Source organism: Puma concolor, chromosome B4 (genome assembly GCF_028749965.1).
Source record: "Puma concolor isolate L17-30 chromosome B4, mPumCon1.1.hap2, whole genome shotgun sequence".
NCBI classification, from domain to species: Eukaryota; Metazoa; Chordata; class Mammalia; order Carnivora; family Felidae; genus Puma; species Puma concolor.
Genome location: NC_141673.1, coordinates 125,340,641 through 125,363,860, shown reverse-complemented (window position 1 = coordinate 125,363,860; position 23,220 = coordinate 125,340,641). Strand labels below are relative to the sequence as shown.

The following is a 23,220-nucleotide window of genomic DNA, read 5'->3' as shown; positions in this document are numbered from 1 at the left end:
CTTCATAATATTGAATGTGAAACATCTGTAGAAAAGCTTATTGTGTGAAATCTTACATGAAAAACCTGCTAAATGATGCCTGTATGTTATCTCTTATCAAGGTAATTTGCCAGTGGACCTCCCAACTCCACCTGAAATGTCAGCTCCAGTCACATTACCTCCACACAACTGTACAGACAGTGAATTTGTTTGCAGGTCCAGTGGTCACTGTGTTGAAAAAATCCAGAACTGTGATTTTAGATATGACTGTCCTGACCAATCAGATGAAGCATTCTGTGGTAGGTGAATTCCTATTTTGTGTTAAATATAGCCACAAAACAGACAGTACTAGTATAAGCTCTAAGTAGCATGGCCTAGTGTCCTAGTTACAAATTTTCAACCTGGCTTAGAGCAGGTTTTAATATAAAAGCTATTCATATAGGAGATTATAGTAGAAGAATCAGCATGCATTCTTCTGTGCTGCTCAACAAGAGGTAAGTGTTTTTAAATTGAATTTTTTGGATTCAAAACACTTGTTTTTTTTTTTTTAATTTTTTAACATTTATTTATTTTTAAGAGACAGAGAAAGACAGAGCACAAGTAGGGGAGGAGCAGAGAGAGAGGGAGACACAGAATCCGAAGCAGGCTCCAGGCTCCGAGCTGCCAGCACAGAGCCCAGTGTGGGGCTCAAACTCACAAACCACGAGATCATGACCTGACTTGAAGTCGGACGCTCAACCAACTGAGCCACCCAGGCGCCCCAAGATTAAAAACACTCGTTTCATGGACTGTACTCGACTCCAAGACTACAGTTTACTAGTTCTTTTCTATCCATCCCTGTTTGTTTCTCTTCTACTCCTCACACTCGTGAAATGGGAATGTTTAAGGTGCAAGTATTATAAAACCCTCAAATTAGATGAATTTGTCCAAGTTTTCCATTGCCAAAATATAAAATGAATGCTATGTTAAATATGTAGAATTCATACGAACCAATACAAATGAACGCTTCAGTACCTGTGTCCCATTGAAAGATGGTTTTCATTTATTGGCATCTGCCAATCCATGGCATTTAAGGCAAATTTGTAATTTAAGAGTGAACTTCTCAGGCAAAGACACAATCTTAGAGAAGAAAAATTAATCTGTGTCTGAGTGGACAAAGCACAAGATAGAGCAGAAGGAGTGAACACTTTCCCATTATTCCCCTTCCCTACTGTATATTGGATAGTATATGAATTTACTGTAATATTTCTCAAGTGTCTTGATGATATTAAGGGTTCGGACCATGCAGAAAATACAGAGTATAGCTGAAACTGTAATTTGTCTTCTGTCAGCATTGTCAAGAAATTCTAAAACTTACAAAGTCAATTAAGGTTCATATTTAATTTAAGAAGAGAAATGCTTTTTAATGTACAAATATACAATAAATTAATCTAGACCCCAAAACTCATAAAATCAAAGCTAACTCACCGCGTGGATAAGAGGTTCTTAACCCTTAACTCAAGTTGGTGAGGAATATAGGCTACGCATTGCAGATGGAAGATAGAGTAATGGAAGATTGTGTAGTATTCAGACTTCCTCATGGGGAGACAACGTCCTCTCAGGATGGTACCTAAGTTGTGGCGTTTCTAAAAGTTTACACAAAATCTAGTTAATTAATGAATGTCTTTAGCGAATACTGACTTTCTTCTTAGTTCAACTTTGTAATTTTAGTAATGTAATTTATGATGGGGTGGGAAGATTTGAGAAAGTTCTTCAAATGTCCTGACTGAAGGGCTCCTATTAAATTATTATTTTAAAAGCATGGTGTTATTTATTTATTTAAAAAAAATTTAATGTTTATTTATTTTTGAGACAGAGAGAGACAGAGCACGAGCAGGGTAGGGGCAGAGAGAGAGGGAGACACAGACTCCGAGGCAGGCTCCAGGCTCCAGCATCAGCCATCAGCACAGAGCCTGACGCGGGGCTCAAACTCATCAACCGTGAGATCATGACCTGAGCTGAAGTCAGATGCTCAACTGACTGAGCCACCCAGGCGCCCCTTATTTATTTATTTTAAATACCCATGAACTGAATTATTAAATTCTGAACAAATTATATGCTCTTGCCTCCGCCATCTTTCTGTAAGATGAACTATAACTAAAAATCTGCTGGTTTGGTCTTACATTTTCCAATTTTTTTTATTGTGTATAAAAAACACAGCATGAGACCTACCCTCTTAACAAATTTTCAAGTGTACAATGCATTATTGTTGACTCTGGGTACAGTGTCTTGCAGCAAATCTTTAAGCTCATTTGTCTTGCTTTATGCCTTCTAATTAAAAAAAAACAACAGTGATTCTTTTCTTTTTTAATGATATGAAAAACAAAATTCTGGAGCGTCTGGGTGGCTTGGTTGGTTAAGCGTCCGACTTCGGCTCAGGTCATGATCTCACGGTCTGTGAGTTCGAGCCCCGCGTCGGGCTTTGTGCTGACAGCTCAGAGCCTGGAGCCTGTTTCAGATTCTGTGTCTGCCTCTCTCTGCCCCTCCCCCGTTCATGCTCTGTCTCTCTCTGTCTCAAAAATAAATAAACGTTAAAAAAAATTTAAAAGAAAAACAAAATTCTACTGAATTTTAAATCTCTTCATAAGATAAATATAATTATATGATCAATATTAACGTCAGAGATTAAATAACACACCTGAATGTCATGATTAAAAATCACTTTTTATTTTTGATGGAGTGTTTCCTTCTCAAACTTTACACTAAATCATGAACTCAGTGATGATAGTGATTTGCTAACACTGCTAATTCCATTTAAAAGCTGATGTGTCCACTACATCTTCTATGGCATACACAAGAACAGTGGATAATTTAAGACAGACCAAAAGGCACATGAACATGTTCAGAGAGAAAGAAGAAGAAAACATTTCACACATAACCTATGTATTTTAAAAATCAGTGGACTTGTAATTTCATGTGATATTAGAACATAGTCATTACAAGAATATTGAAAACTTTCAAGGAAAGAGGTCCAATATAGAAGTTATTGTAAATATTATTGCTTGGAACTTGAGTAGTTTGGAATTTGGACTAATTCCTTCAGAGACCGAAGTCAAGTTTAGCTCTATAATAATACTGTGGTTACAGAACAGACTTACCAGAACTTGGGTCGTGTAAGCAATGTAGGTATTATGTGAGAAGAAATTGCCAATGCTTAGATTGCTGCTTTAGGACCTAATTGAAATCTCACCTCCTTATCAGAGCAAATTCTTTAGTTTTTGCATTTATTCCCATGTTATAGCTACTATAGATATTTGAATATAGTACACGCAGATTTCTTTAAAACTCGGCTAGTAACTATACAAATCATTTGCCTAATTATTTTAATGATGCTTAAATGATAATAATAATAATAATAAAGAAACCCAACAGTAAGAAAGTGCTTGATGCAGGTAGAAATTGCCATTTATTGACACATTTATTGTGATTAGCTCATCTTGTCTTTGTTCTTTTCTCTTCAAGCCATGAAAGTTTGCAGCTTTGAAAAAGGAAGCCTGTGTGAATGGTACCAGCCAATCCCAGAAAATCTAATTCGAGATTCAAACACATTCAGGTGGGGACTTGGCAATGGAACCAGTATTCATCATGGGGAAGAGAATCACAGGCCATCAGTGGATCATACAATGTAAGTGACTACATATTTTGAACATGTCTCTTAAGAACTGTGTGTTAAGCAGTTCCCAAATTCCTGACATACCACCTTACCAAAAGCCAATGCAATTATAAAGATGAATGTTTAAGTTACAGAGTAAGTGGGCTAGGTGCACTCTTTCATATAAAATTGAAAATAAAACCAATTATTTAGTTAAAAAAAGCTGTAAATACTCTTGTAAAAGTCATAGAAACTTGAGAAAAGTATAAGAAAAATAATTTGTAGTATCACCACTCATTGAAAAGCACTGTTAATATATTGTTCAAAATGATCTGGGGCATCTGGCTGGCCCAGTGGGTAGAGCATGTGACTCTTGATCTCAGGGTTGTGAGTTCAAGCCCCATGTTAGACATGGAGCCTATTTAAAAAAATTTTTTTTAATTAAAAAGAATAAAATTATCTACTCTTTCCTTTCTCCCCTTCCCCCCACCCCGTGCCCCAAATCTGTTTTCCCTATTTCCTCCTTTTCTAGCTCATCTTTCTCCTTAACCCTTTCCTCCTCTTCCAGTCTTTGATCTGCATTTATTTTGGTCTTTTGTTTCCAAGGCTTCATAGCTCATACCTTACCCTGTTTTGGAGTCCACAGATACGTTGAGTGCTGACTTCCTTAAGATCCCATCCTTCATTCTTTCCTTTTAGTGATTTCATAGAAGGACTACCGAAGACAACAAAGGGATCCCCATTTGTATTACCAAGAATGTTTTCAAAACCTTTGTACCTTCACACCTCTTTGCGGTTAAAGTTTCACGAGCCCCACTTCCGTGGCTTCTGTTTCAAAGAAAACTAATGGTGTGTCCACTGCCAGTCCATCGTTGCCTTGCCCAACGTGACCTGGTACTCAGGGAGAGCTACAATATCTTCTGGCCTGACTTTTGCACTCTGATTTTCTGAGTTCTCTTTTGTGGTTTTGTTTTGTTAAAATGGTTCCAGTTTTACTATCATTTGATTTCAGGATTAGCAGCCATGTTGCCCAAAGTATATATATATAGTAGCAGATATGAATACCAAGTGTTTTGATCATGTTTGACAGTTGGCGATTAATTTTGGAAATTTCAGTATACAAATTTTCCTTGGGCTGCTTCTAATAAAAAAGCAAAGGATAATTTCAGAAAGTTTCTCTGGCACCTGCAAATAAACCACACTGAGTCAATCATCTGTATTTCCATAAAGAAAAAGGCAGACTAGAATCTCACTTGTATGTGGGAAAGGTATACATAGAAATGTGGTAGCTTATTATAAACACAGAAATATACTTTGCTTCTAACTTGTTTGTCTCTCCCCTCCCTGCAACCCCCAATAGACTGCACATTCTCTGAGGTGTAGCAGGGTCTGTGACTTCCCTTTTCATTGCATTATTTCTAAGTGACTGATATATAAAAAGTCTCCATAATTATTTGTTGAATGAATTAGTTGATGATAAGAACTTATATGTTTATGCTTTATAATTATATGCTGCAAAGCAAAAAAATTAAATATATTTTAAAGGAGAATATTTAATAATCAGATAATGTTTAATAGATGTGTTCCACATGACAATGAATCAGGAGAAGGGAGCAGTCCCTAAGCTTGTATCTCCCCTAGACTTCTTCTCCTCTCTTCTCCAGGCTCTTTCTGCAGCCAGGGAAGGTTTGACATTTTTTCACTTTGTCGTAAGAAATAGTTTTTATGCACCAAATATCCAGCCTGCTCACTGGCCTATAGTAAATCTCCAAACTCTATTTTCCAAATTTTATTTTTTACATTTAAAGGAAAGCTTTTCTAATTCAGAAAATGCTTTTCTCTCTCAGGTGTGTGGCTCCAGAAATTTAAAGCCAGGTTTTTAAGACCATTGTGTTAGAAATAGTTTTCAAGACCAATTTTGAAAATCAAAAAGCTCTGCACCAGTTCTTTCTCCGTCTTCACATTCTGTGATCCCAGTTTTCCTTGTGGCAAAGATTGATTCAGGCTCAGGTTGGTGAAGACCATTCATAAACAAGTGCAAAAGAAAAAGAGCACATTATTGTATTTCAAAATATTCTCTCACTTCACATATTAATGAAGCAATAAAAAGTCTAGAAAAGTTATGGTGGTGTGGGATTATGTACGGAAGTTTTCATTGTGTAGTCAGATCTTAATGTGTGTGTTTCACGCATAAACGGATGCTCCAAGTGACATTCTGCTTTTTTGCCTTCACACTTTAATGAACCAGTAAGCTTTGTATCTCAATATCTGAAGTGAACTTTGCGGTCTAACAAAAAGTGTCGGTGGGGGGTTTACATCTTTATTTTTCACCTTGGGGAGGGTTAACACCATTCCATACAATTGGTTTATTCAACACTTTGACATGACTTAGAAAAAGACACCTCTTCTCCGGCTGGGGATATGTAGTCATGGCCTTGGCACAGGACTTGATAAGTGGATTCTTTCTTCACCTTGCTCAGCAGGGCCCAAATAAAGGCACCAAGCATGATTTTTTCATAGGATTGAAATCAAGGCCTATAGAAATAATACTATTCTCAGCTATACTCTGGTGACTTAATAAAGTAAAATTCATTCATTGTAAATATCATCAATTGCAATTTGCATGTTTTTTGAGATTGGGTATGGGTAAAATTTCCATTTCTTTTAACTTATACAGTAACGGAACATTTAGTTGAAAAGTTATTTTCTTAGTATTTTGAAAAAAGAAACATAATATAGTAAAAAAAGAAAAGAAAAGCAGAAGAGAAGTGAGTATATATCCATTCTTGTTCCAGGAACTACTAGGTAACTTAGCAAAAACATTAGTCCTACTCAGCTGAGAATTTTTTTTAATTGTTATTTGCTTAACATTGGATTAAGATATTTGATCACTTAGCACCTGAGCTTTGTAGCTAATTGAGATTTAAATATGTTTAGGATATTGTACATTTGGAATTGTTGTGTAATGATTTCTCTCCATTTGTAGTTTTATATGATCTCTGACTTCTGGACTCTTAGCTCTAGAATCAGTTTAATTGGCCTAGTCTTTTAGCCCGGCCATTTTACCATAATATATAAATTGTTTCGTAGCTAAGTACCATAAATTTATAATTGTTTTTATGTCCTGGAAAAAGCCTTTGATTCAACTTACTTATTTTTACTACTAGAGGGCAAGGAGAGCAAAGTTTTGAGTTCGTGGCCCTCATACCTATTTATTTGACTAAATGCCCATCTGTTGGTTGAATGAGGTTTAATATTAAGATTTATCAGGAATATAAAATCATCCCTTTAGGCATAATTAAGTTCTCCACACTTCACTGTTGATATGGAATGATGTCTAGGGGAATATGGGTGCCTATTCTACATTGGTGATTTCTAACTGTGCTCATAGATGCCTTAGTTAGGGAAGTTTCTCAAAATGGTGATCAGGGAACACTGTCAGTTATATATATATATATATATATATATATATATATATATATATACACACACACACACATATATGTATATATATGTAAATGTTTTAAATTTTTATTTAAATTTAAAAACTTTTAATATATTTTATTTATAAATGATAAATAATATTTAAATATAAAAATTTATTTATACTATATTTTACTTAAATTTAAAAATTTAAAAATATTATATATATTTAATTACCAATTTTTTAAACATTTATTCATTTTTGAGAGACAGAGACAGAGCGCAAGTGGGAGTGGGGCAGAGACAGAGGGAGACATAGAATCTGAAGCAGGCTCCAGGCTCTGAGCTGTAAGCACAGCTGAAAGACAGGATGGCTTTCTCACTTTGCTTTTCCAGTTTTGTTCAGAGCAGATTCATTTTTCTCTAAATCTAGTGACTAATTAAAAAAATAGTACAAAATGTTTCAGGAGAAAGAAAAACATTGTTCTAAGGTAATTGCATTTAAAAATAAGATTTTTGTCTTGCAAAATAAGTATTATAATTGAGAAATAGTGTGCGAGAAACTTTTTCCCCCAGTCTAGAAGACATAATTTCAAGACCCCCTCTATATTGCCTCATTCATTGTCTAATACCCAACATTTTTTTCTCAGGCCTTTTTGCCTATATGGAAAAGACAGATACTTTAAAACATACTAGATTTTAGAGTTTGCTTATAGATTGTTGAGAAACTATTTGAATATGAACTATCTCATTAAAAATGCAGATTATGTATAGAACACAGTTTCTTCAGTGTTTTCTTTGTCAAGTAGAAGTACTTTATCTTAGATTTTTCCTTTTACTTCACAACACTTGTCATTGTCTTTCAGGTGGAAATGAGTTATAGTCCTCACTGTTGCAAATGTACCTACATTCCTGTATATATTATGCATTTGTGCAGAGTTAACCTCATTATAAACTAAAAGCCATATAAATAATGCAAACTGTCCCTGTGACATAACTGTGCATATCATAATGTATCTAAGTGCTGGATGTAAATGTGAATAAAAGCTTCAGTGAGACTGAAAATATTTTAATGTTTTCTGCTCTGCAACAATAACAATTTTCAAAGCCTTAATCTCTTAGACATTAAAGACCAGAATTATTGCTTTCTTAGAGCCTTCTCTGGTAAGAAGATAAGCTAGTATTTTATAGGCCAATTTAGATGCCTTAACACTCTCTCAACATAATTTCTAAAAGATCCAGTTTTATAAATCTAGAATAATGGTTAAATACAAGGCTTTAGGAACAGTTTTGCCGAAATAAAAATAAAAGTGCAGTCAAAATCTAAATTAACTGTAATTATTTTCTTTTAACTGTTGTAATCCTTGTGAGAAACAGCATTTCTGGCAGTGTGACCACAGGACTTGAGTATGAAGCAAACCTAAAGCACAGCAAAATTGCTTTTATTTATATTGTACTTGAGTTAAGCAACTATTCTTTATATTTGCATACATATTAATAATTTGTGTTAATTAAGGGAATTAAATCATTTTAAGTGTAATTTTATTCCGTGTATTTTAGCTTGATAAGTAATTTTTAAAAGTTGACTACAGTGCCTTAAAAACATGGAATTTAAGAAAAAATCTATGCTGAAAATAATACCTGTAAACCAAACCTAAAATAACATATATAATGGTTAGGTAGTATATTTGCTATACAAGGTAAAGTTTTAAGAATATATTCATCGTACAGTGTATGATGTTGTTACCAAAAATCACTGTTTAATAATAAAATAATTTTATATCATGGTTATAAATGCATTCAGAAATTAAAAATGCTTTTTAATTGTGTACTTTTTTAAATATGCGTTTTGGGGCGCCTGGGTGGCTCAGTCAGTTGAGCGTCCCACTTCGGCTCAGGTCGTGATCTTGCAGTTGATGAGTTCGAGCCCCGCGTCGGGCTCTGTGCTAGCAGCTCAGAGCCTGGAGCCTGTTTCGGATTCTGTGTCTCCCTCTCTCTCTGTCCACCCCTGCTCATGCTCTGTCTCTGTCTCAAAAATAAATAAACATTAAAAAAAATTAATGTTTTGACTACATTAAAATGTAATGAATATACTTTTATTCTATCTCCTGCACAGAATTATTATTGTTATACATAATCTAGAAGAAACACCAGAGAACTTTATGGCCTGAAAAATGCAGGGGTAGCTCTGGTTAGGGCACACAATTTGTTATATTAGGCATGTATTTCCTGAGAATAGAAAACTTAATCACACATGGAACCGACATACACATGAATAGATGTGTAATGTGTAATGGGAAGGGTTACTTGCTTGACAGAGAGGTCCACTGGGAGGCGCAGAAAAGATCTTATCAAGTCCTCAAGTCTATCTTGGTTGTACATGTGTCTTTAAATTTTTTTTCATGTTTATTTATTTTTGAGAGAGAGAGAGACAGAGTGCAAGCCGGGAAAGGGCAGAGAGAGAGGGAGACACAGAATCCAAAGCAGGCTCCAGGCTATGAGCTGTCAGCACAGAGCCCAACAGGGGGGCTCAAACTCACCAACTGCGAGAGCATGACCTGCGCCAAAGTCGGATGCTTAACCGTGAGTCGCCCAGGTGCCCCTGGTTGGGTATGTGTCTTTAATAATACCTGAGGGGAATCTCTAGTTTTGGATGTTATTGGATAGTACAAATAAACTAAGATATTACTCTGGGTAAAGACCACGTACTGACTCCCTTAGGAATTTCTTAATTTTTTTTTATTTCTACAAGAACTTTTTCCTTTTACCACAAAATAAGAAATTCATTTTTATTGTAGGAAATGTTTAAATATAGGTAGGAAAGATAAACCACATCAATGATAATTAAACCATCCTGATAAAAGCATTGTGTGTGTATATGCATTTTTAATAAAAATGACCATATTGTCTTCTAATCTGCTTTTAATTTTATATACAATCTGTAAACAACTATTCACCAATACTTTTAATGAGCCAGTAGTATTCCATTATGAATGTACCATCATTCACTAATTCATTTCCTCACTATTTGATTTATGAGTTGCTTTTGATTATGCACAAATTTAGTCTTTCCTGAACAATATACAGGTTTTGTACACATTGCAGATTATGTCCTAAGAATTAAAAAAAAACAGGGTAGAATTTTTATATATTTTTGAAACATTTGATTTATAATTTAATATTTTTTAATGTTTATTTTTGAGACGAGAGAGGGACACAATTCATTCTCAAAGAATTTTGTCAAATGCTTTATTCATGTATTATGAAGATCATAGGATTTTTATCCTTCATCATATTAATATGTATATCACATTTGTTGACTATGTTGGGCCTTCTTTGCATCCCAGGGATAAATCCCACTTAATCACAGTATATAATCCTTTTAGTGTGCTGTTAACTTGATTTGTTAGTATTTTTTTGAGAATTTCTGCATTTATGTTCAACAGGAATATTGGCCTATAGTTTTATTGTCTTTTAGTGTCTATATGGCTTTAATATCAGGATGGTGCTGATCTCATAAAATAAATATGGGAGTATTCCCTCCTCTTCAGTTTTTTGGAAGGGTATCGGAAGTGTTGGCTTTAGTTCTTTAAATTCACCAGCGTTTGGTAGAATCCCACTATTGAAACCATCTGCTCCTGAGCTTTTCTGTGTTGGGAGACTTGATTACTGATTCAATCTCTTTACTCAGTATTAATCTGTTCAGATATTCTGTTTCTTCTTGATTCAGTTTTAGTGTATTGTGCGTTTCTAGGAAGTCTCTTTTGATATTTTGGAATTCTGTGACTTCAATTGTAATGTCTCCTCTTTCACTGATAAATTTATTCATTTGAGTCTTATCTCTTTTTTCATGGTTAGTCGAGTGAAAGGTTTGTCAATTTTGTTTAGTTTTTCAAAAAAATCAACCCCTAGTTGGTCCTATTTTCCTTATTCTGTATTTCATTTATTTTTGCTCTAATCTTAATTATTTTTTCTTCTGTTAAATTTAACCTTACTTTGTTCAAGTTCCTTGAGGTCTTGGGGTATACAGTTAGGTTGTTTGAGATCTTTCTTTTTTTAATGTAGGTGTTTATAACTGTAAACTTTCTTCCTAGAACTGCTTTTAACACATCCCATAAATTTTAGCATGTTGTATTTCCATTTTCATTTGTATCAATGTTTTTTTAATTTTCCTTTTGATTTCCTCTTTGATCCATCATTTGCTCTATTTAAGAGTGTTTGATTTCTATATATTTGTAGATTCCCAAAATGTCCTCCTGTTTTGCTATCTGATTTCATACCATTGTGGTCAGAAAAGACATGTGATATAATTTTAATTTTCTTGAATCTGTTAAGACTTTTTTGTGGCTGAACATACGATCTATCCTAGAAAATGTTCTGTGTGCACTTGAGAAGAATATGCATTCTTCTGCTACTGGATACAATGTTTGTTTATGTCTGCTATGACTGTTTGGTCTATAGTGTTGTTCTATCAACACTATATAGTGTTTACTCAAATAATATATAGTCATATTACATAGTCAAGTGTTATATACAGTCATATATATACTCAAATAACACTGTAGTGCTGTTTTCTTATTGATTTTCTGTCTGAGTAATCCATCTATTATTGGATGTAGAATATTAATAATAATAGTCCCTATTAGTGTATTGTTGTTTATTTCTCCACGCAGTTACGTTATTATTTGCCTTATATATTTAGGTGTTCTGATATTGGATGCATAAATATTTACAATTGTCAGGTCTTCTTTATGAATTAATAACCCTTTCATCATTATACAATGACCTTCTTTGTCATTGTATAACACTTGTCATTGTATAACACTTCTTTTTAAAGTGTGTTTGATACAAATATAGCCACCCCTCTTCTCTTTCGGTTACCATTTGTATGGAATCTTTTTTATCCCCTAGCTCCCAGCCTATGTGAGTCCTTAAAACTAAAGTGAATCTCTTGTAGACAACTGTCGCAGACTATGAGTCTGGAGTTCTTTCTTGTCCAGCAAGAGAGTGGACGCAGAATTGAATATGAGAGAGGCCAATGTCTGGGAGAAGACAAGAGCCCCAAACAGGGCTTCTGTCTCCGTATTTATTGAGCTCTAAAGATCTTACACACATGGTAGACGTGAAGAAAACAATCAGATAGTAATCAATAACCTGTGTGTGTGAGAAGCGAAGGGTCTGGAGGGCAAGTGGCATTTGGAGTTGTGATCAGGGCATAATAGTATATTGGCGCCAGATGGAAAGTAGTTTCCTGTAACAAGTTACTCATGATCCCTTTCTAATGTCTCATTCACTAACCTTGGGCGCTTTCATCCAGTGGCGGCAGCTTTCTGCCCTAAGCTTTTTTAACCCTTAAGTGTAAGGAATTCTTGAACCTATTTCCCCACAGGCAGCATATTGTTTGATCTAGTTTCTTGCTTTTTAACCATTCAGCCTTCCTAAGTCTTTCAATCGGAGAGTTTCATCAACCTATGATAAAGTAATTGATAGGTAAAGTACTGCTAGGTAAGGACTTACTATTGCCATTGTGGTAATTATTTTCTGACTGTTTTGTAGTTCTTTTATGCTGTTTTCTTTGTCTCTTGCTGTCTGCTTTTTGTGATATAATGACTTTTGTAGTGGTTGGCTTTGATTCCTCATCTCAATAATTTTGTTTAATCTACTACAGGTTTTTTTCTTCATTGTTGCCATGAGGTATACATAAACTATCTTCGAATTTCAGCATTCTCTTTTAAGCCAATAATAGCTCACCTTTGGGCTAGGATGGGTCAGATGGTAGTAATTGTGGGTAGGAGAGGCTTGCTGTCAGGGTCTCTAATTAGGTAGGGCTAGTGTCTGTTCTTCAAGGTGGGAGTGCTTCTGGCTCAACTCTGCGATTGGGTGAGCCTGCTGACTCAGCTTGGCTTTCAAACGGGGCTACTGGCTGGCTCCCTGGTTGAGTGGCTGTTGGTTTGGCTCCGTGGTCAGGTGGAGCTACTAGCTGCACTCAGCATTCACCTCTGGTTGGCTGGGGTCACAGTCCGTGTTCCCCAGTAGAGTAGTGCTACTGGATGGACTCTGCATTTAGGTGTGGCTGCAGGACGGGTTCTGTAACTGGCCCTGCTTGGGTGAGGACCCAGCTCGTGCTCCCCATCCAAATGTGCCCCTGGCTTGACTCAGCATTGAGGTAAGGCCACTTTGAGATTAGGTGGGACCTCAGGCTGTGGTCAGCAATCAGGCAGGGCTGTGGGCTGGGTCCAGGGCATTTGGCCATGCTCTGTGTCCAGGCAATACCGTATGTTGAGCTCTAAGGCTGCCCGTGGTCACTATTCATATGTCCTGGTTAGGCAGGACTGTAGTCTTTGCTCAACAGTTGGGAAGAGCTACTGGCTTGGCTCCCTGTCTGGGTGGGGTCATAACCTGGGCTGTGGGACCTTCCAGGGCTCAACGATTAGTCTTCCTGGTCAGGTAGGGCCAGAGGCAGTGTTCAGCCATTGGGTGGGTTTGCTCACTTCCTTCCCTGTATGGGCAGACTATAAGATTGTCTCTGTCTATAGGGACCATTGGTTGGGGACCCAGACCCAGCCTATTGAGCTCTTTTGCCAGAGTGTTCATGGTCTTGGTTCTGCAAATGGGAAGAGACGCTGGCCAAGATGTCTGGTCAGGTGCTGCCCCCAGCAGGACTACAGCTCACCATGATCCCTGCCTTAGGTGCTATGAGCTCCTTTTTCCTCTCTGTCCTGATACCTGGAGGTCTAACCCCATTTATTTCCCCAGTGATCCCTGTGAGCTGAGACTGAGGTGGGCATTTTTGGAAGCACTCGTAACACTGAGAAAGCTGAATGCCCCCCTTGGGCTCTTTTTCTCACTGGAGAAACCAGAGGTCCTAGGGATACGTTTTGGTGCCATGCTGTGCTGGCTTTGGGAAGGGGTGATCGGGTCAAAGTGAAACTGCTTCTTTTACTCTTCAAATGCATTTGTTTTCTTCTTTTGTGAGCCGAAGGGGTAGTTGAGCCTCACCCTTGGTTCTGGGATTCTCACAAAGGTGACTTGTCTGTGGATACTTGCTGGAAGGTCTTTCTTTGAAGGGGACTGAACAAACCATTTTTCCTGCCATCTTACTGACATCACTCCATCTTTTATGCTTAGAAAGGCCTTCTGCAAAGCATAAGAGACTCTTAAAAACTGAGAACAAACTGAGGGTTGATGGGGGGTGGGAGGGAGGGAGCGGAGGGTGGGTGATGGGTATTGAGGAGGGCACCTTTTGGGATGAGCAGTGGGTGTTGTATGGAAACCAATTTGACAATAAACTTCATATATTGAAAAAAAATAAACCTAAACAAAAAAAAAAAAAAAAGAAAGGCCTTCTGTATCCATGTTCATACCAAATTCACCTGTATTTTCTACTGTATTTGAGTAGTTTCAGTGTTTTGCAACTATGTACTTAATTCATCTAACAACTTATTTTGGTGAATGTTATGAGAAAAAATACCTCTTTTTCCTTAATAACTGATCAGTTTAACACTTTTTAATATGGGCATAGACATACCTCATTGTGCTTTGCAGATACTACTTTCTTTTTTTAAACAAGTTGAAGGTTTGTGGCAACCCTGTGTTGAGCAAGTCTATTGGTGGCATTTTTTTCCCCCAACAACATTCTTTCACTTCATGTCTCTATGTCACATTTTGGTGATTCTTGCTGTATTTCAAACTGTTTTCATTATTACTTGATTTGTTATATGGCTCTATGATCAGTGATTACAACCGCCTGGAAGCTCATATGATGGTTTACATTTGTTAGTAATAAAGTATTTTTAAAATAAGATATGTACATTGTTTTTTTAGACATAATGCTGTTGCACACTTAAGAGACAACAATATTGTGTAAACATAACTTTTATATGCAGTGGGAAACCAAAAAAAATCATTTGATTTGCTTTATTGCGATGTTTGCTTCATTGTGGTGGTCTGGCACTGAACCCCCAATATCTCCATGGTGCTCCTATAAGTGCAATCTGATTTAACTTACTATACTTTGTCACGGAAAGACGTATAGCCCTAGGTGACAAAATCTACATCTTATCCTGGTGTCTTTGTATTGATGACACTTATTGATACATGTTGAATAGCATCAGTCAAAGCCACAGCCAAAGCTCTATTTGTCACATGCAACCAGGGCTCTGCTTTTATGTTGCCACTTGTATGTTTATCCGGCAATGCATGCATGTGACTACATCCATCCAACCTACCTTACTAGTTTGCTGTTACATGGAAATCTCCCACTTGACGAACAATCAGCTGTTTCCATCTTGTGGGATTAGCCCTACGAAGTTCAAGAACCAACTTTTCTTTCAGTAGAACATCTAAAGGAAGCTAACATGAGTATTTAGGGTTACTCTTGGCCTTTGTCTTCTTTGATGCCTCTCTAATTCTAATTTGATGAGTGTTCTCAGCCTGTGAGCCCCCTTTTCCTTCATGTTTGGGCTGTTTGATTTTTCTTTTTTCTTTTTTTTTTTTTCAACGTTTATTTATTTTTGGGACAGAGAGAGACAGAGCATGAACGGGGGAGGGGCAGAGAGAGAGGGAGACACAGAATCGGAAACAGGCTCCAGGCTCTGAGCCATCAGCCCAGAGCCCGACGCGGGGCTCGAACTCACGGACCGCGAGATCGTGACCTGGCTGAAGTCGGACGCTTAACCGACTGCGCCACCCAGGCGCCCCTGGGCTGTTTGATTTTTCTATCCAAGCTACTACACACTTGGAAGTAATGCCTTTGAACTTAGTTCTGTGGCCATCATTCTAATTCCTACGGAGATTGATTCTGACTTGGGAACCAGAGGGTTTGCCTGTAGGTGGCAGTGTAAAAACAGGGTTTCAGTTCTTGTGTTAGTTTCCAGTGGCTGCTGTAACAAACTCATAGAAATTTGGTGGCTTTAAACAACAGAAATCATTTTTTCTCAGTTCTGGAGGCCAAAAATGTGAAATAAGTATTCCTGGGCCAGAATCAAGGTATTGGCAGGTTACTCCCACTCTGAAGGTTCTGTTGGCTGCCAACATTCTTGGTTTTGTGGCCACATCACTCCATTTCATGCCTCCATGGTCACATTATTTCCTTGTCTTCTGTCTGTGTCAAATCTCTCTCTGCCTCACTCTTAAAAGACACTTGTGATTACATGAAGAGTTCATCCAGATAATCCAGGATAATTGTCCCCACCTGAAGACTGTCAATTTAATCACATCTGCATAGGCTTTGCTGTGTATGATCGCAAATTTTATAGGTTCCAGGGTTTAGAATCTGATATCTTTGAGGGGCACTGTTTAACTTACTGTAGTGAACAAACGAAGTTAATACTAAATTTAATCCCAGAGCCAGCATTCATTAACTGTGTGGATATAGGTGATGCTATGAACTCTCTCCATTTTGGTTTCTTCATCGAAAAAATGGGCAGAAGAGATTTAGTTTAATATTGGCAGGAGTGGGAGATAGTTGGGGCATACAGGAATCATTTAGGCTTCATGCAAATGAGTCAGAAGATAATAGAAGGGCATTAAAAGTTCTGTTGTCTGAGTGTAAAGAGGATTGAGAAAAGAAGGAGGGAAGCAAATTAGTTGAAATTATTGAGGGCCTTTTATTGACATGAACTAAAGAAAAACAGTATCTCTGGAAAGCAAAGACCTTATGTGTCTTCTCCAGATCATAAGCTCCAGGAAGGCAGAAGCCATGCCATTTTTTTTACCCTTAATTATGAATGATTGCCTCTCCAGAGTACTAAAGGAGAATTTTCTGTTTTAATATACATTCATCCCCAATACGTTACGAATTACTATCAACCCTAATGGGAAGAGGATGGGCTTCTAAAAGGCAATAAAGAAATTCACAAAAGTAAAGGGTGCTACTTAGAAAAGATGGAAAACGAGTTAACAAGGAAAAGAAGTAAAAGGAACTTTTGCTTCTGGGGTTGGCATCATATCTGATGGTTTGGAAGACAGCGTAAAAAAATACTATGGACCAAATATGTCCAGATAATAACACTACTGATTCCCCAAAGCAATGCCATTATTTTAAAGTCTAAGGGCACTGAATATTTCTATCAGAATTATATTAGATGAGAATCTTGACTAGAGGTTGCTGGGATAGTGGAGAACATATTTTGCTATGGTCATGATGCTAAGAAGGAAATGAATGGTAGCATTTAAGCTTTAGAATGTTTGTCAAGTAAGCTGTATCTGCAAGTGGAGTTGAGATGGAAAGAGAGAACTTTTTTCCTGACTTTGGAATTATAATTTATTTCAGTAATATACTTTATGGCTGTCCTTATTATACAGATACTTAGCATTAATTCCATCAGTTGAGTTTTCTGCATATATCCATGTGGGTTTATTTTCTTTCTCCTACTAGGTTGCAAGTCTCGTTAGAATCCAGTGGCCTTAATATTTTCTTAAAACTCTTTAAAAAAAATATTTGGGAGAGCAAAAAAGAGAGAGAAAGTGAGCAGGGGAGGGAGGAAGAGTAAGAGAGAGAGAATCGTAAGTAGCCTCCGTGCTTAGTACGCAGCTCAATGTGGGGCTCGATCCCACAACCCTGGGATCATGACCTGAGTTGAGATCAAGAGTTGGACGCTCAACCAACTGAGCCGCCCAAATGCCCCCAGTGGCCTTAATATTTTTCCTTTCCTGTCTTTCTTAAATATCAGCACTAAGAAAAGTGTTTTGAAAATGCTTCAAGTTTACTTTATAAAGTGGCTTCCTATTTAGCCAAGTGCATCTCTTACTATAATCTGCATTCTTAGATGATTTTATTCTGATGGGAACATTTCTTCACCTGCACCTGCTTGATTTAGTTCTACTTGCAATCTGACATTTTAATCTTCATTATAAACATTAATTTAGTTTAATATTTTCAGTCATCAAGTATTACCATAAAAGTAGGTTTTTGGACTTCTGTCTATTTAAAAGAAACTCAGTTGAATTGAAACTTTATTGGGGATTTTGAGATACTATAATAAATTGAGCAAAAGTTAACAAAATCTATATGAGGCTTTAATATAAGAAGTACAGGGTGAACTTTAATAAGGCAGAAAAGAAAGCTCTAGTATCTCCTCCATTTGTTGTCTATGCATTCAGTAGGCACAGAAATACAGGTAAGGGAGGACATTGCATTTTCTTTATGGAGTGAAGGTTTTTGCTTAAATCTAATGCTCATGTTTTGCATATTAAAAAGATATTTATTTGAAGGATGGTATGACTTTAATGCAGCCATCCAAATATCACTGACATTAAGAATATAAATTATTCCTGAGAGTTTATGTGATATTTAAATTAAACCATAAACTAGGAGCAAAGGTAGTTTTCATTTAGTAATCCTGTCTGGCACAGACCTTTTCTCCGAGGTACTATTTGCATTGATCTTACAAAGTCTATCTTTTAGAGCTACAGTCATAATGAAATTCAAAATATAGTTCGTTTATCTCATGGATAAATCTCATGGATAAATCTCATGGATTTTTTTCAGCAGGGTTGCTATTTAGAACTAATTTTCTTCAAGTTTTTAGTGACATTAGTATACAAGAAGAGTGGTATTGCTTTAGTTTACCAAGGGGTCAGATCAGATTAGTTTTTTTTTTTTAAATAGTCGATTACCAAAAGGTTTGTTTATATTCTTATTGTTTTATATATTTGTTCTGTTTGTAACCAAATAGAAGATTGAGGTGTGACATAATAAAGATTATAGAATATTATTTTTCATGCATTCATTAATATATCCATAGATTGACTCGCTCTATAGATTGACTACAGTATTTATTTAAAAGGTATCCATGAAAATATTTGAATGTGGGCTCCTGGGTGGCTCAGTTGTTTAAGTGACTGACTCTTGGTTTCGGTTCAGGTCATGATCTCATGGTCTTGAGATTGAGCCACAGTGGGCGTGGAGCCTGCTTCAGAGTCTCCCTCTGCCCTTCCCCCCTCCCACTCTCACTCATGCTCTCTCTTTCTTATAAAGAAAGAAAGAAAGAAAGAAAGAAAGAAAGAAAGAAAGAAAGAAAGAAAGAATAAATAAATCTATCTTTGTATTTGTAAAAAAAAAAAAAATGCATAGTCTTGTACATAATAGATCCTAGCACCAATGTGCTTACCAGTTCATAGAAAATGTAAATGTGTTGGCTAATGAAAAGAACTATATTAGCTCAACTATTTCTGCTTTAAATTATTTTCCTCTGGAGACTTCAAGTGATTTATTTGTCAGTAGCAAAGTTAAAATAGAATAACGAAAAATTATGTCTGTGGTTTATACTTAAAACCTACCATTACTTTGCCTATTTCAAAGAATAATACCCAATTAACTGAATGATGTTAAAGAAAATGGGGGGAAATGCCGAGTTTATAAGTAAATTCTGATAGTTAAGTAGGTGTATGTCTTCCAGCATGCCCTCTCTGATAACGCAAAGCTAACAGGTCTGATATGTGAACAGTGGTGGCTTTCATATAATGAAGCATCTTCGAAGTGAAAACAATACTAATTGAGTGTTTACTACATCACAGGCTTTGTGTGTGGATGCCTTTCATACATAATCACGTCTATTCCTCACAGGGAACTTGTAGAGGTGGTATAATTATTCCTGTTTTACATGTGAGCAAATCCAAGTGTAACGTTCACCGGCTTGCCTAGGAGCCCACAATTTAGTCAGCTTGTGAGCTGGAACCCTTAAATCCAAATCTCACAGATGCTGAAGTCTGTGCTCTTAAACACAGCCCTACATGTTGTCGTGAATCTCTCTTGCTTAAAAGCTAAGCATTTAAAAGATTTATGACGTGATTTGATTTCAGTTTTATGCCCTGACAGGAGGCGGGAAGAGAGGAAAATGGTAGTCTGTAGTTCTGAAGAAAAAGGCAGATAAGATCCGTGAAGTGTTAGTGATGGTGACTTGAAGAGAAAACAGTCATCAGGAAATGTCCAGCACCCAAAACCATTTTTGCCTTCCTTCTTTCTTAATGTCAAGACTTCAAATTTTATGGCCATCAGCCAGTCAAGGTGATCTCATTCTTCTTTGCCAAGGATTGTTTTAGTCCTGTGGTTCTCAAGCATGCATCACAATCACCTGGAGAGCTTATTAAAACACAGGAATCTTGGGCTCACTCCAGAATTTTTGATTAAGTGGGTCTGGGGTAGACTGTAAGAATTTACATTTTTAGCAAGTTCCCAGGTGACGTAGTTCCCTGCTAGTCTGGGAGCCACACTTTGTGTTCTCATTTATTTAGTCAAGATACGGTTCTCCCAACTGGCAGCTCATTGGAATTACCTGGAGACACAGTTAAAAGATATGGATATCCAGGCCCCATACAGATAAAACACAAGCTCCAGGGAATCTTTCCTGCCCTGATTCTCATACAGGAATGGGCTTCTAATTGATCACGTTTCATGATTACCAACATTCTATTGTATTGAGAAATGCAGCCCATCAACAGTGGGTGTGTGTGTTCACTGATGCCAAAGGGCTAATGTAGCCTCTTCAGTTTGGGGTTCCCTTGAGGCTCCGAATTCTCTTACTCTTTTATGCCCCCCTGATCATATGAGCTCATAGAAAGCTCAGAATCACATATTTAGTCTCGTGTTAGTGATTCTGTAAAACTTAGAGAATGCATTTTGTGACCTGGTTTTTATCTGGGGTTCCTTTTAGTGTTTCAACTCTTATTTCCTTTTAGTCTTACCTCATCTGTATATTTGTGTATGTGTGTCTTTTAGTTTACAATATCACACTTTATCACTTGTATTTTTGTAAATAGCATTATATTTTGATAACAAGGTGAGATTTTTAAAGTAATAAAAAGTAAATTGAGGAAGTGCAGGTGATGTTAATGCTCCCATGGGAAATATACTAATTCTGTGAACTTTGTTTTAATTGAAATACCTTATTATTTACTTATAATTGTTTTCATTGTTATGAAGTAATTTCATTTTCCTCATTATTCAGCATAAAATAATTAAAAAGAGTTCTTAAAATTATACAATCATAAGATTAAAAGAGCTAGTATATGTAGATGATTTCTTTAGGCAACTGAAAACGCTTTGGTTCTTTTGTGGCACAACAATACACGTAATGCAATTTATGGGATAATGAGGTTTGGGTTCAGATTTTAGATTTTAAAAAGTGTATCATCTTTGCCATTGTTTTGGAATTGTCTCTATATATCTAGTCAAATTTTTGTACGACTGTAGTGACTACACAGGCAGCTTCATAAATTTGAAAACTATAACATTATATTCCCTAAGAAACATTACTTCTAAAGACTTGTTAAAATGTAATTTAAGAAATAATTCTGCACACAAGTTCCCAGAAATGCTTTATATAAGCAACAGAAGGAGAAGCAAGAATCTTAAAACTTAGGAGTACAGATAAGATAGATGTTAAAAATTCCGTATCATTTAAAACAAAATTTAAAGACCGTAAAGAAAGTACCTTGTTATCTGGCACAGAGGAGGGATCCTTTTATAGCGCACAAAGAAGAAAAGCATTATGAAAAAGGTAATTTTTGAGGTGGCTTTGAAGAGCTGCACAGAATTTCATCAAGCCAAGATAAAGTAGTGGTTACACCCCTTATGGAGGAATGATAAACATGAGTTTTGTTATATACAAACTTAATAATTCAGAGCAAGGGGCTGGCAGGGAATGTTTGATTTCCCGATTCAGTGCCTTGGTGGCTGGAAGAGTAGTGATAACAAAACCAGAAATAAAGATCTCATGAGGAGATGATTTGCAAGACAGCAGATAAGGAAGACAAAGAAAGAAAAATGTTATCGGAGAGGGAACATTCTACTGTATTAAGAAACATAAACCCTTAGGAATATGTGTGTATATTCTCTGTGACTATTGGAAATCATCGATGCCAAAGGGTTAATGTGGTCACTTTGTTGTAAGAGAAGAACATGACTATAGAGTATCTTCTTTTAAGATAGCAGGGCTAGAAAAGGGAAAGAAAATACATATATATGGGCCACATATTTTATAATTCCACTGATACGAAGTGTCCAGAATCGGCAAATCTGTTGATACTGTATGTAGTTACATGGTTACCCACGTGGGGGCGGGTGCAATGCAGAGTGACTGCTGATGGATAGGAAGCCACTTTTGGGGGTAATTAACATGTTGTGAGACTGAATAGTGTTAATGGATTCACAGCTCGGGGAGTGTATTAACATTCTCTGAATTATGTACTTTATAAATGTGAACTTTATGATTTGCGAGTTACATCTCAATAAGGCTATTGTAAAAATAAACAGGAAAGGGGTAAATTTATTTTAGACTCCCATGTTCAGTAGGTCTGAAGTGAATTTTTAAAGACACAATTGAATCAAGAATGTTTTAATCTCTAAAAGGATGTTAAAATTAAAAAGATATTGTAACTGACAGGCTAATAGAGTGGAGGGGGAAGCAGAATAAAAATAAAAAAAAAGTCTTGACTAACTCAGTAGAAGGATGAAAGGAGGGACAAGAAATGTGAAAATGTTGGAACAAAGGAAAAAATGATCTGGAGGTAGATTAAAGAGCAATGTTTAAATTAAACATGTGTGGACTAAATACTAAAGTCAAAGAGAAGGATAGTCAGACTGGATAAAAGGGAACATAAAACAAAACCCAACTATATGGTACATATAAGACAAATGCATTGAATAAGAATTTAGCAAGTTTCAAAAGAGTATGAATGAGAAAAAACAGACTTATGCCATTCCAAGACCAAAACAAGAAAGCTAGTGTGGCAATACTAACATTTGAGAAAATAGACATTAGGTCAAAAATGCTACGAGAAGTAGAAGACCGTTTGATGATGAGCGGATAGACATTACACCAAACGTAGACTGCTGTTCTAGGTTTGTGTGTTTTATAACTTACCCTTAAATATATAACTAAAAATTTGCAGAGTGATTAGAAGATACAAATACACAAATTTCTAATTAAAATGGTATTTTGACACAGCTCTCTCAGAAGGACATTGAACAAAAATCAGTAAGTATGTAAAAAAGTAAGCCATATAATTGACTTGAACTAATCCATATATTTAGAATGCTATTCTAGTGCTGTCAGTGGAAATATAATGCAAGCCACATGTGTAATTAAAAATTTTCTAGTTGTCATATTACAGAGAAATAAAAATACATGAGATTATTTCTGATATATTTTACCCAGTATGTATAAACTTTTCATTTCAACATA

General features: G+C 36.3%; 1 protein-coding gene across 2 annotated transcripts in view; it reads left to right on the top strand.

The window, feature by feature from the left end:
- MALRD1 (MAM and LDL receptor class A domain containing 1) overlaps positions 1 to 23,220 on the top strand; it is a 784,828-nt gene that overhangs the window by 250,384 nt on the left and 511,224 nt on the right. For both annotated transcript variants that reach the window (XM_086714806.1, XM_086714807.1), the window contains 2 exons: positions 102 to 278; positions 3,481 to 3,643. In XM_086714806.1, the coding sequence (XP_086570932.1) occupies positions 102 to 278; positions 3,481 to 3,643 (340 nt within the window). The remainder of the gene's footprint in view (positions 1 to 101; positions 279 to 3,480; positions 3,644 to 23,220) is intronic.